General features: G+C 40.8%; 1 protein-coding gene across 4 annotated transcripts; it reads right to left on the reverse strand.

Moving 5' to 3' along the window:
- Positions 1-35: 35 nt before the first annotated feature.
- On the reverse strand, positions 36-18,866 carry LOC120446815 (myc box-dependent-interacting protein 1). 4 transcript variants are annotated; one of them, XM_039627978.2, is made up of 10 exons: positions 18,425-18,866; positions 5,008-5,143; positions 4,745-4,935; positions 4,578-4,682; positions 4,347-4,517; positions 4,109-4,190; positions 3,923-4,045; positions 2,180-2,944; positions 1,359-1,501; positions 36-1,105 (listed from the first exon to the last, which is right to left on the reverse strand). In XM_039627978.2, exons 1-10 carry the CDS (start codon positions 18,491-18,493, stop codon positions 1,025-1,027), a joined length of 1,866 nt encoding a protein of 621 aa, XP_039483912.1. In that variant the 5' UTR covers positions 18,494-18,866; the 3' UTR covers positions 36-1,024. The 4 variants fall into 4 exon arrangements, with proteins under 4 accessions (XP_039483912.1, XP_039483914.1, XP_039483913.1 ...); XM_039627980.2 differs by having other exon boundaries at positions 2,444-2,884; positions 18,425-18,862; XM_039627979.2 differs by having other exon boundaries at positions 2,444-2,944; positions 18,425-18,862.
- Positions 18,867-19,203: the final 337 nt, after the last annotated feature.

The following is a 19,203-nucleotide window of genomic DNA, read 5'->3' on the forward strand; positions in this document are numbered from 1 at the left end:
CAGAAGGTATTGCCCGCCAAATCAAAGAGCTTACATTATTTAATCTATGTTTTATTGGCTTTCTGTAAATTATTATCATTTGTTCAATATGTTCATGCGATAAATAAGTGTTTAAATTAATTAAATAAAATTAAAATAATAACTTTACAGTGTGTGCACAATTTAAACAATTATTTCGGGTTTCGTGTGATTTACAATCGAGTTAAATAAAATAAAAACATCGAATCGATCGGTTAGTGACTATTGGATTGTGTTCGCGTTATAAAGCTGTAGCTAGTTCGAGTCTCTCAAACGAAAATTAAAAACCAAAGTACAAATTAAGATACACGTAATCGCTAAACGTTAATGTTGTTACTTGAAACAATTTCCAAAACTTAGGGGACCACAGAGGATGAGGATTTACATCTGGCCTTTTTGCATCGCCCCAAAAATACATTCAATTGACTATAAAAAACTCGTACTACATATTTGCAAAATTCACAAATTACAAAAGGTTCAGGCTATCTCCTCCGACTTTTGATTTGTTTAACAATTACTCTGGCTCGCGAGTGATATGTTTTACATTTGTGGTTTGCCTTCAACAAATTACAAATTAGATACGTTTTGTTCGCATTAATTATGAGCACAATAATAGGATTAACAAATAATATATGTATACGTAGGTTGTTTATGCTTTAGGTTTTGTTGAAACTTAGAACTAAAAAATAATGTTTGAAACATTTTCAAAATATTCTCTCTGCGTGTTCTTCTTGTTGTTGTGTTGTGTGGTTCTCGTTAACAATAACAATTTATGGTTGGAAGCACTGCCCGAACAATCGCTATAAATGGATTGCCAGTTCCCGAATACATTTCACAAAACAAGAATTTATTAATTGGACAAAAACAAAAGCAGCGCTCACAAAGAAAATTTGGCCGAAAGTTTGTATTGGATTTGGACCTCCGTTCGTATAGATTTTTATGGTTCATCTGAAGCTGCTGATGGTTCGTTGCCAGCCCAGTTGCTCCCCAGCTCACTTCAGTCACTTCAGATGGGACGCGTGAAATTGGCGGGGAAGAGTCCCTTCTCGTTGGTGCCCTCCTTCTGACCCATCAGCCAGCCCTCCTCCTGTAAGTTGGCAATAAAGAACTGAACTCAATATAGACAGGAAGTGCGGAGATCTGCATTTGGCGCGGAGGGGGAAACTAGCGCGTGCAAAGCTCGAGGATATGTGTTATCTCCGGATGCCGAAGTTATACCCTTGCATATGATAGTTGGTTTACCTAAATATGCTTATAAAAGTATGGAAATCAAGACAGACAATCCCTTAACTATTGCACATCATCTGCAAGGGTAAGGTAACCCAACAAAACGACTTTACCTGATCCTCGGGATCATCGTACTCAATAACGCGAATAAGGTCCCCGATCTCGAAGCTCAGTTCATCCACATCCTCCTTGGCGTAGCCATAGGTGGCCTTCACCCGGTAGAGAACTCCGGCCGGCAAGTCAGCAGTGTTGGCATCTGTTCAGAGAAACAAATGAATTCCATTTTAAGATCTATTACTGCAAGTTCTGGACACCGAAACCCTCAAAGATTCGTACTTCACACAGTGTACATCGAAAGTTGCATAACCGAGTTTAGTAGACAAAGGCACGCAAAGAACAACGGAAACGCAATCCTGGCCAAAAAGGGTTAGTGAGTTTAGCGCTTTCTCAGGCTTTTACATTTTTGGGCTGTTAGTTGGTTGTCGGTGAGGTGAGCAAGTTGGGCTAAATCCAACTGATAAACTGAAGCAGCGATCGTGCAAGCAATGTTGGGTTTATGGGTGATTATTATATAGATAGTTGTACGATAACCTGAGTGTTGGCGTCCCGAATTAAGACAACATTAGTCCATACTATAGGTACTAAGTGAAAAACGAAGATAGGTGCAGGTGCACAGCCCAGGAAATGAGTTTGCGATCCTGCCATTGTGGATGCCCCACGCAGCATGCCACACAATCGATTTACAATACAATACCAATACAGTGATCCTCAATTCGGTTTAGACAACAATCACACACAGGAACTAAAGCTTAGATTACAGAAAATTAGATGTGATCCATCGGAGGATGTGAAGAGATAGTGTGGAAAATACTACAGAGTGAGACATAGGAAGCGAGCTGGACACCCAGTGGACTCGTTTTTGAGGTTTACTCACCAGCGGGCACCTCGTAGATGCGTTCGTCGTCATCCTCGAACGGATTCTTATTAAGATTATTTACGCTGTGCCTATTAACTACTGGTACTGGTCTACCTCTCTGACTAGTGCCTGTGCTGGTCTTAGTATCTTTATCTTTATCTGTATTTGTATCTGATATGGTTACTATATCTGTATCTGTATCTGTTGATGTAACTGGGTTGTGCTGGGTGACTGTTACTGTTTCTGTTTCTGTGGCTGTGCCTGTGACTGTTGTGTCATTACCTAATTTCTTCTGCTTGTGCTCCTCGATGGAATTGCCATTGTTGGCCGCCGCCTCGGCAGCAGCTTCTGCATTGGATGTGGTGGATGGCAGCTCCTTGGGCTGTTTGCCACCTTCCTTGGCTATCGAGGGTTCATTGTTGTTGCCATTGATGTGGACAGGTGTCGCTGCTGGTGGGGCCGGTGTCGCAGATGTTTCAGCTGCTGGTGGTGCTGCTGGTGCTGCAGCTGGAGCTGTTCCCTCAGTTTCCGATGGCTTCACTGCTTCACTGACCACCACCTTATCCTCCGTGGGCGATGTCTGCGTGGTTGTGGTTGCCTTGGCACTCGCATTCAGACCACTCAGCTCGGGACGCTCCAGTGATTTGGTGGTTAGCCCATTCTCCGTGGGACTGCTGGGCGTGGCCGTTACAAGTGCTGCTGGTGGGGATTCCGGGCGTGGTTCTGGTGTTGAAGAAACTGAATCAAATCGAGGCTCTTGCAGCGACGAGCTGGTGGATGTCGCTAATTGTTGTGTCGTTTCGCGTGTGTGTTTTATTTTGGTTTTTGTTTCATTTTATACGTTGTGATGTTGTTGATTGTCGAATGCATTTGTTTTGTTGCATCATTCAATTGGGTTTCGTATTGTTTTGTGGTTAGCATCATTCCAAACAAAAGATTAAATAAATAAAAGAGAAAAACAAATCAAATAAAACTCAGGACATGCAAGTTAGGGCAAAGGAAAAACTCAATCGGAACTTTCAAAAAGCAACAAGAACATGCAACATTCCATTTGTACGGGCAGCCAGTCGATAGCAACCTGGGATTTCTCATTTACATGGCCTCCAATCTCAATCTCTCTTTTATTGTTGATATGATAGAAAGAAGCTTACAATAATCAAAAGATCCCTTACACATTTAGATTAAAGCTAACCCAGATCGCCAGACCGCCGCCAACAATTTCGTCTTTATTTACAAGCAAATTGTCTACAAATGGAATGTTTTCGCAATGCCAAGGATACTTTTGGTTAAATTTCAAAACGAATAGTTAGGGAAATTAGTTGCCAAATAATAAATCAAAAAATTTCTTATAAATTGCCAAAAACTTGAGCGAAATCGTCATCATAGAGCAATATTCCATTGAGTATATACAGAGTTTATGGTGCGAATATAAAATATATTATGTCGTATATAGTTGTATAAATATTCTAGATGTTGTGAATTATATTCAGCTCTTTTTATACAACACATCAAATCATAAATATATATTTAAACTTTAATGGAGTTGTATGAGATTGTTTGTTTATAATTTGTACAGTTTTGAGCAATTTATAATGATTATTTTTTGTTTGTTTAACCGGCGATTAAAAAGGTAGAAAATCAAGAAAAAGCAAAAGAATATAAAATTCAATAAATAACAAAAAATACTTAGGCTTCTTGGGCAAGAGATATAGAGATATTTATATACGGAGATAGGGAAATAAGCCGCATAAAAGGACTTACGGCTGTTTGCCAAACTGGAGCCACCGTTTGTAGTGATTTGATTCTGATAGTTGCTGTTGATGTTGGCATTGTTTAACTTATTCACTGGCGACTGCACTGGGCTCGATGTCTTGATGGGATTGCCTGTGCGAAATTAGAAACTATAGTTACAGTACTTGCTTTGCCATTACAGGCTGCACTCCCTACTTGTTTGCTTGCGTAGCGTATTGGAGCCGCGCTGCGATTCTGTGGCCAATTTGTCGACGATTGCCTCCAGTTCCGAATAAATCTGTGGTCGCAAAGATGAAAGTGAGATTTGCCATTAGTGGGTATTGGTTTTAGTAACATTGAGTTAGGAATCTTCTCCTCTTCAATCCACTGATTAAGTCTATGTTACTAGCAACAGTATCTTATGGAATTGCTGAGTTCTTAGTTCCAAACCCACCTTGGCCGTTTCGTTGTGGAACACTTGCTCTGTGGCGAAGAGCGTCTGCAAGTTGGTGACCAGGAACAGTATCCTAGAGTCATATAAGGCGGGCAGCTCGTCGTGCAGTTCCGTATTCAGGATTTCGTAGGTGCGTCTGGCTTCCTCCAGCTGCTCGCGTCCTTTGGTTAGCTAGAAAACATAAAGAATAACTTTTAAAATCTCTAACAATTTCGCAGTTAAAGTACTCACTTTGACATCATCTTTGCGTTTGTTGGCATTGGCCTGCAGATTCTGGAACGAGTGTCGTTGGCCATCGTAGTCAATCAGCTTGCGGTTGCGCTTCTCCACTTTTTTCTGTAAAATATTCAAGACATTGGATGACTGAACTCCACATTTGGGGTCTAATCATGTGCCACCTTCATTTCGGGAAACTGTCCGGTGTATGTGTTGAGCGGTATGAGGACTTGATCCCCCAATTTGTGCGCAAAGTCCGCCCACAGACTTTCCGAGGCACCCGTCTGTGCTTGCAGGGCATCGTAGCCGCTCCACTGTGGCTCGTAGATCTCGCAAACGGAATCCATCAGAGTCTTGGAGGCGGCTTGTGCGGCTGTCGTAATATAAAATATACATAAGATTAAATTTGATTTGGATTTGCAGGGAATTTGATGGGGGAACTTACCGCGAACACATCTTATGTAGTTATTGAACTCCTTTTGTAATCTGTTGGCACTCGCCTGCTGGCGATTGAAGTTGTTCAGGTGATCGTCGAAGATTTCATCTGCAGTGCGATCGACTTTGCCCAAGTTTTGTAGAATCTGTTGGGAAAAAACGAAACCGAAGATTAGAAAAAAAAATGCATTGCTCTACTGATTTGTATATGAAATTACATAATCTCTGAATTTTGAATAATTATTGTTACTATTTTAATAGTTTGTTTGCAGCATAGTTATAGCCACTCCACATTTGGTGCTGCACTTTTTCGTAACACAACTGAATGAATTTCGAGTTCGGTTTGTTTGTGTGGGCAAGGCAAGGTCGGTCAATAGCAGCATTTTGAAGTAAGTATGTTTGGAATGTGGGCAGCGTTAAACTCGGCTTGAAATCGCTCACTCATTCATTCTGCTCAACGGAACCGCAAATGGGCCAACAGTTTGAAATAAAATAGAATTATTTGGCAATTGTTGGCGCTTGGCGGCTGTTTGTTATTCAGTTTCTCGCTCGTTTCTCGTTTGGTGTCGGAAAATAGAAAAACTCGCTAAATCTGTTGGCACATGCGGATCTTCGCAATCTATCTTATCGCCGGCGAGGGGTTATCCAATGTGTGTTAAAAAGGCCGCTGTCAACGGCATTTGGGTTAAGAACGATGCTTTACTTATTTCTTGCCTCCGGTCAATTTGTGGCACTTATCCGTGCCACACTTAATGGCTTTTCGACGACCAATTAAAGAGCAGAACAAAGTGCGCAGAGATGGGGAGCGTACAGGGCAGAGCACAGGAAATGCTTTGGGGGCAGGGTGCCTATGGAATGTGGCTGTGGTGTTCCAACACGTTGACATCGCAGCCTTGTAACCATTTCCATCATCGTCTTTACCGAATGACACCCACGCCCCGAAACTCAGAGCGACTTGCTCTCGGCCATCTGTGCGTATACGCAACGTGCTCGCAGATAGCCGGCGATAAGCGGAGAATATACTCTATTTGCCGAGATTCAACAACTGCTGGCCAAATATTTGCAGCCTTAGCAGTCCTATCTGAGTTGGCCAAAAAAAGGAAGATAACAAGGTTGGCTAATTGAATTTTGCGCGCCACTCGGCAGATAAATAATTAGATATACCTGCAGTTATTTCTCAGGTGTTTGTGTCCATTTAAATAGATGCACAGCAAGAAATTTGCATAGAACTCACAATTGATTCATAAATATTGTATTTGCTTAATAAATTATTTGGAGATTCTATATATTTTTAATGTCTTTTTCAAGTATTTTAAATCTTTTACAGTGAAAACGGTTTTTTGGTGTGTAGCCATGTAACATATTTACCGACACGGTCGGATGTTTTGAATTGGACTTCCTCCGCGGGCACATTAGTGGCTTTTTCAAACCATTTTTTGACCACTGACCACTCGCTTAAGCCCCGTTATGAGCGATTGTCAAATGAGCCACGACATGTGGCACGCATACGGAATTAGCCAAGTCAAAACACCGAAAGCAACGAGCAGCCAGAACATGGAATGCCCTTACACGAGCATATCTTATCTGAGAGTCATTCCAGACAGTTACGAGTGTTTTATGGGCTAGTTTCCTGATGTTATGCTAATACCTAAAGTACTAGCAATCAGTAGAATTGAATTTATAGGTGGTTAATCTCGTTGTGCGGCTTATGAGCCAGTCAAAGTTCTGTCTTCGGCCAAGAGTATGTCGCACACACATCAAGCTGGTGCAGCCCCACCGCATGAACCATTTAAGGCCACACACTCAATACCTCTGGCAATATGGCTTAGACAACAAACTGGTTGCCCCCTCAAGACATTATAATGACCATTTTCGTAATTGAAACCAAGCGGTTCGGTTGACAAGAGTTAAGGCCTTTGTTTACTTTACTTCCCTAGTTGGTTCGATCTGAAGTGAGCGGCGTGAGTCAGTCACTGAAGTAACTTTCGGCTGAAGATTGTCTTATTAAAAGTTATTATCAAACGGGCGGACTGTTAACCGAATAGATATTGTGATTCTTTTGTTGCCAAGGCTGGAGTTCTTATCAGTTCTTTGGGCTGAACCCAACAAGGACAGTTGTGGCTGGTCACTTCCGTTTTGGGGGGTTCTCTCTAGTTTTATGGTGGCCATGTGTAATGTCTGTCACAGTTTGCGTCACCGAATTTTGTTCTTGGTAATTTTCATTTCATGTGTATATATTTAGAGGCGCTCACATATAGTCTCTATTTGTGTGGAACGTCTACCTCTGCCTCTGCCTCTGCCTCTGCCTCTGCAGATTTTGTCATTTATTTAAGAACTGACGTCGTTCTGGCCCGCCTTCTATATCTCTGTTTTCTCTCTCGATCTCTTGCCAAAAATCATATTCGTACGCCTAGACTTGTCTATATACATTTGTGTATTCCTATTTCGTCGGCAACCACCCATGCAACATGTGCGTTTAACTCTTCTACGCGGGGGATCCCGACCACAGCCCAAAAATGGGTCAAAAGATCTTTAAGTTTAGGCCAATAAACGTGTAACCACGAAAAGGTTAGTCAGAGTTTAATACCATATGGTTAAACTTCCCACACAGACCATAAAAGAGGTCTTCACGATCATGAACTGTCTTTTGCAATCGAGACCAATTTTACAGACCAAAAGTTAAATCCTATTTGTTAACTCTTTAATAAAACATTTCATTAAAGTTACATTAAATTCTGATTTATGTTTAGCAACTAAGCACAGCAAAACACAAATTTCTCCATTGGCTTTCTAACCGATATTTAAATATTTTTGTTGAGTGCACCCATTCAAAACCTGCAGTTAAACGTGGGCTAAACATTAGGTTAACTTTCGGTTAACCAGTTTGGCTGTCTGGCAAAAGAAGCAGAAGTAAAGACCAGAAAAAGCAACAGCAACGACCTCGACCACAGTGGAAAATGTCTCATTTTGGTGTGTTTTATGTGCAGACTTGGGCGTAGGATGTGGGTCGTAGGATGGCTGAAATGGATGACAACATCGCACAGCTGTCCGGGATGTGTTCGGAGCAGGGAATCAACTGCAATCTAATGAAATGAAATGAAACGGAACGTTCAGCGAAGTGCAAACAAACAAAAGTTAAGTGCACATCGGTGGGGGAAATGTGGGGCATGTTCACTCGCATTTGGCCATAAGCAGACGTTGGCCCAGTTTGCAAGGAATGCGCAGTGGCAGACAGTGGCAGTTGCAAGAGAGACCCACAAAAGCGCGCAACAAGTCTGGTAAGGCAATGCGACACCTATTATGCTCTACAATCATTACTTTGTTTACTTATGGATAGGGATTTTACTATCTATCAGTTTTAATTGCGATTGGTATTCATGTCGCTTTTGAATTATATTTATTTCCTTCCACAAACAAATATAAAAATAATCAAGATAAAAATCTTAAAAATTAAACATTTTATTATATGATTTACACCTTACACAGACTGCTTACATTTTCTAATCTAACCAAGCTAATTGCCCCACGTTGGGCGCCAGTTCTGTAACATACACTCGCGCCAAAAGTTCTAAAAACTCTGCTAGCCATGCAGGTATTTTTTGGTTTTTTGTGAAAACCCTATAGGCTTTATATTCTCCGACTTCTCAAAGTTAATAATCTCCATTTCTACCCTACGTAAATCACAGACAAAAGAAGGTTTAAAACAAGTAAAAAGAGTAGGTATACAAGCTATATGCACCCAAGTATCTACAAGTATCTAACAATGTATATATCTACATTGTCTACTTATACTGAGAACAAATAACAGACGCAGAACAATTGTGAAAAAACTTGTAGAAATTGGCATGAATAATGCGCCCGCCGGCGAAAAGCGAAAAAAGAGAAAGGGGCATGGCCGGCAGGAGGAGAAATGGCCAGAGAAATGTGGAAATGTGCCATGACTTGGGTGGGAAACGAAAGGGGCGAAGTCTGTGGATCAGTGTGTCCGCAAAAGACTTTTTAGTCGGGCCAACTCGGACTCTCTTGCCTTGTGACAGTGGTGAGGCCGCCCAGTTTATTGGCATGTATCTACTTATAGAAAGATACATTTTTTGAAAAATAACATAAACTTGGAAAATAATAAATAAAGAAATAGTAGAGTAAAATAAAGCATTAAGTTATATTTCAAGTATTCAATAATCCTTCAAGTTTTAAATCTAATAAATACCACTTCTTATTGTACTTGACCTGTCCATCATATTTCCAAAGAATGTTTGATTTCAAATGGAGCAAAGCATTGCTTGCACTGCGATAAAAAGTTTGTGTTTCAGTGTACACTCGCATTTCATTCCAGCTATTCCAAGCTATATGTATCTGTGTGGGACAAGCCAAAGACCTAACCTATTACCACAAAAGTACATTTTTCTTTGCCCACTTTTTTCAGACTTTTTTCTGACTACATTCAGAGTTTTTTCCAACTTGTTGCCCCGTTTGGTTAGCGGTGCTTATTGAGTCGATGATGACAGCAAAAAATTATTTGTGGGCAGTAACCGGTTTTGGCACCTTGTCCAGACTATCCCCCCTGCAAAAAATAGACACAAACACCACCCCCGAGAGTCATGTGACAGAGAACTGACATATGGTTATGGTAATTGCGATTAATATTGACTTCAAATGGTTGTTAGGTTCGCGTAAAGATTGAGATGCAAACGCAAATGGACGGAGTTTTCTCATATGTTAAGTGAATTCCGTTGCGCAACATCGATGAGCGATATCAATTCCATTCCCATTTTGCATAATCTTTGATTTGATTCGAGCTCTCATTTCTTTGATGCCTTTTCCATCGCTTTCTTTGGTCAAATCGGCTCAGGCAAGTGGAAAGTGAAACTCGTTTGTACTCGTAGAAAGTTCGAATCGGCGAAAGAAGGGAGGAATCGGCGCAAGAAGAAGCGGCAGCCGTAGAAAACTAATATTTATCCCACATGCATGCACGGATCGGAGAATATGAGCTCTTGCCAGCCAGTCTTGTCATGTGATTTATCAATTAGCATTAGCCGTTGGCCATTGGCCATTGCCCATTGCCCACAAAGCCGAAGAAAAGCGCTGGCCTGCGGTTACTTCGCTGGATTCTAGTCAACTTGGGGAGTTGCTTGCTAATTAGTAGAGAAATCTCTCGCCAAACGAGTTTGGGAGCTGGGAATAGTGGCAGCCAAAAAATGCATAGTTTGGAGCTTAATAAATCAACCTTATTATCAAGTTTCCCAAAACTACTTCTCTTTTGTACATCAACTGAATTTATAGCTCATTTATAGCTCATACTAAAGAGTCTGTAAACATACGTTATAATTTGAATGGGTTGTTGAGCAATATGTCAATATAACCTACTTATAATAGATTGGTTAATAAACAATCTACAATGCCAAACTGCAGATGCAGAATATAAGACCTACCATATACAGTTTTTTCTGTGTACTACTAGCATCGTTTTTCATCTGGCCGATAAAAATATCTCAGCAGAGCTGCATGTTTCCATCATTCATTCCTCAATATTATTATGAGATCTTTTCCTCAGGTACTTATTGCAAGGTGAATAGATAATGAACGCTTATGTTAATTTACTTAATTGAGCCCGATTATAGAGACCTTTGTTTTGAACCCCAGCACTTTCATTTGGCACTGCATTTGAAATGAAAAGCGTTTTCACTGAACCAAGCCAAACATTTGCACTCGTTGTTATTTCGAAATAAATAGAAAATAGAAAACATGACGGGCTAATTGCAAGTGGAATACGAATGGGCTATGTAAGTAAACAGAAGCGGTCAACTGCTGAATGATGAAAAGCCAAAAAACGTTTTACAAAGTCAGCGGATTCCCCGCCATCAAAGTGAAAAGTTTTAACGACCGCAAAGCGAATATTGGTTAGATTCAATCGAATGCAATTAATAAGTGAATAACTGAATAAGCGAATAAGAGGTGCTCTTAACCGGATATTCAAGCGAGTGCCGGGGAAGTTTCGGTTTTGGGGGGATTGTCCGGGGACAGGTTTTTATTAAATTTTATTTCATTATCGGTTTTATGCGATTATTAAGAAAGAAAAAGCTTACGCTGAGCACGCATTCGGCGACAGTTATTTAAGCTCGTCTCGGCCTCAGCTGTGTGTATCTCTCAGATACTCAGATACAATTATAGCTAGACAAAAGCCGCACAATAATTGTCGTTTCAGCAGCTTGCGAGTTTATTGCATGGCGACAGGTTTTTGCGAATTGTTTTCAAGTGCTTTCGCTTGGCTGTGTGTGCATTACTATCTGGTTATGTAACGTCGAGAATTTTTCAGCGATTTCGGTGATCACGTCTCGAAATGTATATACCACGTGTGTATCTTGAAACGTTTTAAGTAAATAAATCATTTTCAACGAGTGTGATAATTCGGAAACTACTTAATTAGTCATCTAGTTTCTATAATAAATCTCGATTTATCTTAGCAGTGGTGACTAATTCAGGTTAAAACCGCAGCTAAAGATAACATTTGTGTACTCCAATCGCTCGCTATCATCACATCACATTATTCAAAACAGACAGCTTACTAAACATTTGTTGCTGATCTTATTTCAACTCGATCATTTTACCTTCAACTTTGAGGAGAACCATTTTCGGTTACACAATTATGGCAGTATTTGTGATATATTCATGCTAATCGATCGCAAGATATCGAGAAAACCAAAAGCACACATTGAACATAGCTGAGAGATAGCCGCAAATGTTCTCGTAACTCACAAATATTTGTGAATGCGGTCAAATCATGAGCGAATACTTAGCACTAGTATCTCCAAGTGTCTCAACCGCATGTAGTTGGTATCTTTATCTCGGAATCATTGTATCTTTCCGCCTGCCTCGTTTAGCATTGAAGCGCAAAGTGAACTCATTGAAGTGCCTGCCATTAGAGATCATTGAAGAAAAACTCCACGTGATTTGCATAGACAAGCCCAAATATAAATTTAGGTACTTTATGGCACGTGACGAGTTACATGGATGGTATGAGCAATCTTTAACCAGATCGTTAGCAAATCGTCGGCAAAATCACTGGGGTATGACAAATAGGTCAAGAGCAGTAGAAATGGAGTAAATTCAAATTCGAGCTTTGAAAAATTTCCAACATTTGCCCATTCAACTATAAAGTGCTCTTCGGTTAAATCTGATATCAAATATGTTTGTTGCATAACATGGTCACGGTTAAAGCGCACTTTTTCAACTCTATTTCAATATGTGAATGAACGCCGAAGAATAGCGGAACCAAACAAACCCATTTCGCTGATAAGAAAGTATATAGTATATTGTATATATAGATGGAATTTTTGCGGGGTTGGGGGTGGCAAATTCCAATTCGTTACAGAGCCACTGAAACGAGGGCTTATCAGGCCCCATTAACTTTTTCCTTTGGTTCCATAATAGTCAAATCTCTACGATAAGGGTATGAGTTTTCAATTATTTTGGCCACAATCAATTGCGAATATCACGCATACGTCATGTTGAGCAGGCTTAAATTTGGAAACATCATAAATGCGTAGGAAACTCATTTATACCGATACTGATACGAAATAGATTCGATGGCAAATTGAAATACAATGATTAGTGCGGAGAAAGAAATACAACAAAAGTGAAATGAAAAGCTACAGTACGCATCAGTGACGTTTGACAATTTTTCCAAGCTCCCTGGCAATCTCTCAATCTTCTTTATTTTCTCCTTGTGTATCCCCTTTATCTGTTCGTTTTTACACACGTTTCGCAATTGCAAACTGTGCAAAAGTCAGTGAACTGCTTTTAATTACAAATCCACGCAGCTGGCTGGCAGTACATTATTACAAAGATATTTACAAAACGCTGAAAAACTGAATTTTCCACTTGATCGAAGACCAAAACAGCTTCGAAGAAAATGCGCTCTAGAGATTTCCTACAAACAACAGCCGAGTAATAAACATTTTTCTAATACATTTTAATTCCTCAGGCACTCTTATTGCGAAAACTTTTCGCACATTAGTTTCGGAGATCAAACAAAGCCCACCAAATCACCAAATTGCATACATGTATGTATGTACATATGTACACTTGCCGTGCCCCAATTCAATTCAATTCAATTTCCACTTGCACATTCTGGAAACGTTTGTTTTCTAAAGCCATTTCGTGGCAGCCTTTAGTGCATTTTTCAAGAATCCAGTTGAACATTATACAATTAAAATGATAAACACGAACGAAACCGCAGAATACCTCTTATTGCTAAATTATGCAACTGACATTGAAAAAGTCAAATGCATATAAACGCCGCAGCCCTCTGAAAAGCCAGTGCCGTGTAAATCTCATTGAAATTAACTAAATCGCCGGACTGCAGGGGCATCCCCTCGACCACCAGCATCTCTTGCAACTCTGGCATTCGGAAATTGCATAAAACGCTTCCAGAGCGCTGGAAAATTGCTCATAACCTCGACCAGAGCGGCGGGAAATCATCTGCGATTGCATTTTGCCTCGATGGACAGGGGGGCGAGGCTGCGGGGGCGGGGGCGGTCTAACAATTGTCCCTGATTGGGCAATAGCACAAAGTCGGCAATAGCTTTGGCTGCAAAAAATGGAATCAAATGCGAAGGCTTCCAAGCGAGCGGCGCGAATGCGCCCCCTGCCGGCACAGAAACAAAACACTGCAGGTGCTACAGAGAGAGAAACGGTAGGTATTATCACAAAGTATATATAGGCAACTGAATAGAATATGAAATCTGAGGATCGTAGAACCTCTAAGTCTAACCAAGCTAAACTCAAATTCTTTGCATACTCAATTGAGAAGATTTGTACAATTTCGCTCGGTGTAATGTAACAAGGGGGATTGCTTTGGGGTTCGAAGCCGATGCAAATTTTGAACTATGCTAATTCCGATGCTAATACCCAAGCACCACTGACACACCAGCATCGGATTCATTTGAGCGTAACTAGCACGAAAAAATCACCCAAAATGAGAACGAAACAATTAAGCTGAATAGCAACCAATATTTGCGTAACATATTCCCCACTTTTTCGGGCGATGAAAAGAAAGCTTTCACATCGAAAATTGTATGCTGTCCACTGCATTTGCATTTCCATTAATATTTAAATTTATAAACTATGTATGTATGTATATCCCACTGATTGCGTAAGCTGAGACGCAGTTAGGGTTCGCTGCCAACCGGTTTTGCAATCCACCCAAAACAACGGTGGAAATAAAAACAATTATTGTAACAAGTTAACTAACCGACAACACTTTCGCGGTATGAGAAGTGGGTTCCCATGCCTTGGCAGTCGCCTTATTTTTTCTATTTTTTCCATTTTTCTACATTTCTATTTTTTACTGCACCTGTAAGTAGAACAACAGCCACAGCAGTAGCAAATCGCGTGCTCTGTATCTGCGTTGGGATCTGTTTTCCGATCTACTACCTTTTGTTCTAGACCCCCCCCCTTTCCTGGCTTTTCCCATTTTCCCTTCCCATTTCCGCAAGCGAATATGCAGTTGAATTAAATCGGATACTCTGTTCCCTCTGAAACAGTCGCCAGATGCGACTGCAGATGCCCATGTATAATGTGCATAGGCATAGGATGCCACATACGTTTTTGCCAGCAGCTTGGAGCCCAGATAGCGCAGCTCCCCAAGTGGGGCTCGGATGTGGAGCAACAGTTGGGGGTCAGACAGGTAGACAAACACGCTGCTCTGCGAGATTAGCCTAGTGTCTTTCTACACTCTACAGAAACACACACCCCACTGGCTGGCATTTAACTATCATATGAACAATTAGATAAGCTCAGTACATGAGAAAAGCTGTATACATTCAGCCACTCTCAGCCATTAGTACTGAAAAAAAGGGTTATAATTCAGGGAAGACGCGAATCTCAAATAGGCACATAATTCCACAAAGCTAGAACTCTATAAACTTGTGCTCTTGAGTGGGCAAGGTGAGAGCCATTCAGAATATGAAGTCCCAGTTCGGTTCTCGATTATCAAATCGATGTCGAAGAGTGTGTGCTGAGTGAGTGAGCTAATAAAGAATTACGCATACGACCTGTGGCCGTGTGATTTTCGAGTGCACATGTGTGCGTTTGCGTTCGTTCGTTTGGACTCGAGTGCTCAAATCGACAGTAATTGACCTTGCGTCTTTTCACGCGCCACACATTTTCCAAAAGTTTGTTTTCGTTTTTCTTTTGCTTGTGGTTGTAGTGTTTCGTCTATTCTTTTTTGGGTTAGACAACAAACTGCAGCTTTAAATAGAACTTTTTGGGGTTGCGTTAGTGACTAACAATTGAACTTCACACCGAATGACATGCGTTATCATTCTGCTCGAACATCTTAGCGAACTGCACAATTGTGCATTAATGAGCCAAAGTGAGACGCTGTGAAGTAATTCCAATTGTTATGCAATCAAAAAGTGACACAAAGACTCTGTTACTCCGTCTGTTTCCTTTACTTTCATGCACGATTGTCGGCAATTTCAATAATTGAGCACTCTTTTCTATAATAAGCTCCGGAGTATATAACTTATAACAATCACATCTGTCGCATTATTGTGCGAGTATCTTTATTTGCTATCTGCCTCTGACTTGTAGATTGCTTCACGCTCGATTAAATAGAGCTATTGAATTGTAGCTATCTGTGGTCAGTACTTTTGAAAACGCCCCTTGGATAAAAGGGGGCGTAAGGCCAGACTGCAGCACTCGATCACTTATGGGGCCCATATCTACGTACATATAACGTGATATATGATACAACCCCTCGAAAGTCTCAAAGTGCAGTGTCAGATATTTACACCACCTATATGTAAACATGGCTTTTTCTGTTCTTATTTTCGGGTCTTTAAGTCAGCCGCCAAATGTTTCCACGTATTTGAGAGGGGTTAATATACATATATTCGCTTTGAATTTCGATCCCTTTGGGGTTAATGCGAATGTTTATTCGCGAAAGCCGATAACAAATTGATTGTGTATTGATGGGATCAGCATTAAAATGCTCGATTTTTTGTGCAATTACTGGAAGGGAAACCAAAGAACTTGTGGGAAGTGCCAACTGTAGCAAAACTTTATATTATTTTATTTTATTTTATTCATTTATAACTTAGGTATTTTTTATTCCATTTCAATCCGAGAATATCGCAACTAATCAATAGAAATAGGAAATTAACTTAAATATAATCTTCAAGAAAACGAGGGGCCTAGTAAGGCGATAAATGAATTCTGAATGCTGAACTTCCCAGGCTTTTAGGCCCAATTGTCTAAATTTACCAGCTAAGAATTCAAGTGATTACAATTAACAGCGAATTTCGCATTGATTTTGAACTGCGGACAAGCGAGGTGTATAAATAAGAACCCAAAAACAGTTGACATTTCGTCGGCATGCAACAAGAAGTTCAATAAGCAACAGGCAAGTTTGGATCGACTACTGCCAATAAAATGTCAATCGGTGCTGATGCACTGCATCGATTCGAATCGAGGGGCAGATCGCCGAGGGGTGGGCACATTTTGGCAGCTGTTGTGCGGTGCCGCATAAAAATAGACAAATAGCCAGGGAGCGAGAAAAGTGGGAAAAGCTAGAAAAGCGAGAAAAGCGGCGCGGGCGAAATGCTGTGTGCTTTCCCTTTCCCCATTGCGCTCCACCCATTCGGCAAATAGAAAACTTAGAAAAACTAAAAGCCCAAGTGTGCGTAGAGTTATAAAACAAAAGCCCAATACCCAGCACACAACGCGCACATTTAGTACGTTCAGTAGATTCGGAAAAGAGCGAGATCTATTTAAAGATTGACTACTGCCAGGAAGAGCGACGGCGACATTTTCACGCGGCTGACTGGGCCGCGGGAAAATTCAACGCACCTCAAATAAAAATGTATCTAGGCATCCGCAAGATGCTCAGTGTGTGTATGGATGTGTGTATGTGTGTGTGTGTGTGCAGATGACAAGTTTTCTCTGCCGCCGAGCAGCTCGATGTGAAAAATCACAAGCAGAAATTTCGAAAATTGAGCACACGCCATGCGAAATAATAAAGCTATGTGAATTCCGCCCAGAGAACGAAATTTGTTAAAAATACATTTAATTTTCACATTTCTAGAGGGAAAATTATGAAATAAACTAGACCGACCAGAGAGCAGGGCGAAAATCAAGCAAACTCGGAAGTTAACTAGGTCTACATATATGCGTGCATCGACGATCTTGCTACTTAAGAGCAAAGAAACCTTAAATTCTAAAATCGTTTCACAGTGACATTTAGCGGGGGAATTTGTGGTACCAAGTTTAATGACCAACACACGCGAGCATCAGGTCGCATCCCAAAAAAAAATAAAGAGCTCAAATACCAACGAACTTTAGAAATCGGTCCCAAATGCCAACTCACACGGATGGATATACATAGAAATCAATAGCTCTGGCTGAGATTACAGCACTTTTGGCCGAACCACCAAACCACCGAACCACTCTGGAGATCTTGGAATGCGCCCGACCATCCGAAGTAAAATGTGAAGTGAAGTGAAGGCATCTAAACCCGTTTTGGGTCAGCTTTTACACGTTGTTTGGGCCGCTTCATTGACATTTCGCCGCATCGAACGCAGGAAAAACAACAAAATACAACAAAATACAACAAGATACCACCAAATACAACAATAAACAAAGACAATAATGTTAATAAGACAACAACACAACTTTCACTTGTACGCATCGGCGGAAAGATGAAAAACATTCAAAAATCCAACAGACGCATCTCATGAATGGGAAAGATGAAAAGCATCGGCGGAGCTGGGATTGGCCTAAACCGGCGACAGGTGTCACACACATTCTCCACGTCTTCTGGGTGATTTACTCATTGGAAATCTTTGTGGGAAGCTCGCAATATAAAGTCCAATGCTCAAACTAACTTATTGCAATTTGTTGAGAGTTTATAATAATTAAAAGAGAGACAGTGCAGGTGTAAAACTTTTAACTGCTCAAGTGATCATAAATAACTTAGTCACATAAAATACATAATATATATATATGTATGTTTATTGTTGTATAAGTATATTCTTGCCAACAAGGTTTTCTATTTCGGCGTTCCATTTTAGCCTAACTCTTATCACTGCAGGATGTACTACGAACAAGTTGTTTAAGATTTTGAATATGTATGTTTCCATATTTTTTCTGACATTTGATATAGGCATTAAAAAGTGTGATTTTTATGTAAAAAGACTAAAGTAGTGCCGTGATAACTGGCCTGGAAATCGAGGGAAATGGGCAAGAGCAGGTGACCCAGCTGGAGAACTAGGACAGGGCCACGACTTCGACTGGAAGGGATTGGTTAACGAGGCAGCGGGAACGCAAAGGGGGTCGGTGCATTGGTGGTGGGTTGCATGACCTTCCCGTGTGGCGTGGGCGTGGGCGTGGATGTGGGCGTCGCAAAGTGCATCTGGAGTCGAACTCACCTTCTCCTTGGCACGTCCAGCGTGTTTTTGAACTGATTTGGCCAGCATGATGCCTTTATTTTCGGACATTCAGCGGTGTGTTGAACGGCGGATTGCTATTTTGATTTAACTTGATGGACCAATAATCTTTGTAGAGATGCACTTTTCCCCTTGCTAGTATTGGCACAACTGGAAAAAGCACAGTTTTCCGTTTGCGGGAAACTTTAAATGCACGATAAACAACCGAGTGTTGTGTTTATGTTTCAAACAAAACACACTTGTTAACGATATTATGTATATTTACGGCCCCGAAATATTTTTTGGCAATGCGACTTCTGCGGGCGCGTCGAATTCGCTCGGAATATTCAAAACAAATGGCACAAGTAGTCGACGGACGAACGGAGAAGAAAAGGCGACGAATGTGCGTGGAAGACGACGGCGATAAACGAGAGAACGCGACTTCAGCTGCGGCAGAGCAGTGCAGTGTGGCTGTGCGCCCGAAATACCGCCCCACTAGGTTCCCTGCGTGCAGAGCTCGACTAGTGGTAAGCAATGTTCCAAACCAAGTCGTGTTTTAAAACTATGTGCATTTTCCGTTTACCTCTACTACGTTTTTATTCGCTTTCTGATGGGATTAAAATATGGCGATCTTGCATTAAAAAATGTTTCATATTTCCTATACACGATGAAGAAGATGAATTTCTTTCGTTTATTTGTAACAATAACAGCAATATGTAATTATTTTGCCTTATTTTTGTAAGCGTTGTGTAGATCCTATATTTGACAAAATAAAAAGCATA

Source organism: Drosophila santomea, chromosome 2R (genome assembly GCF_016746245.2).
Source record: "Drosophila santomea strain STO CAGO 1482 chromosome 2R, Prin_Dsan_1.1, whole genome shotgun sequence".
Classification (NCBI taxonomy): domain Eukaryota; kingdom Metazoa; phylum Arthropoda; class Insecta; order Diptera; family Drosophilidae; genus Drosophila; species Drosophila santomea.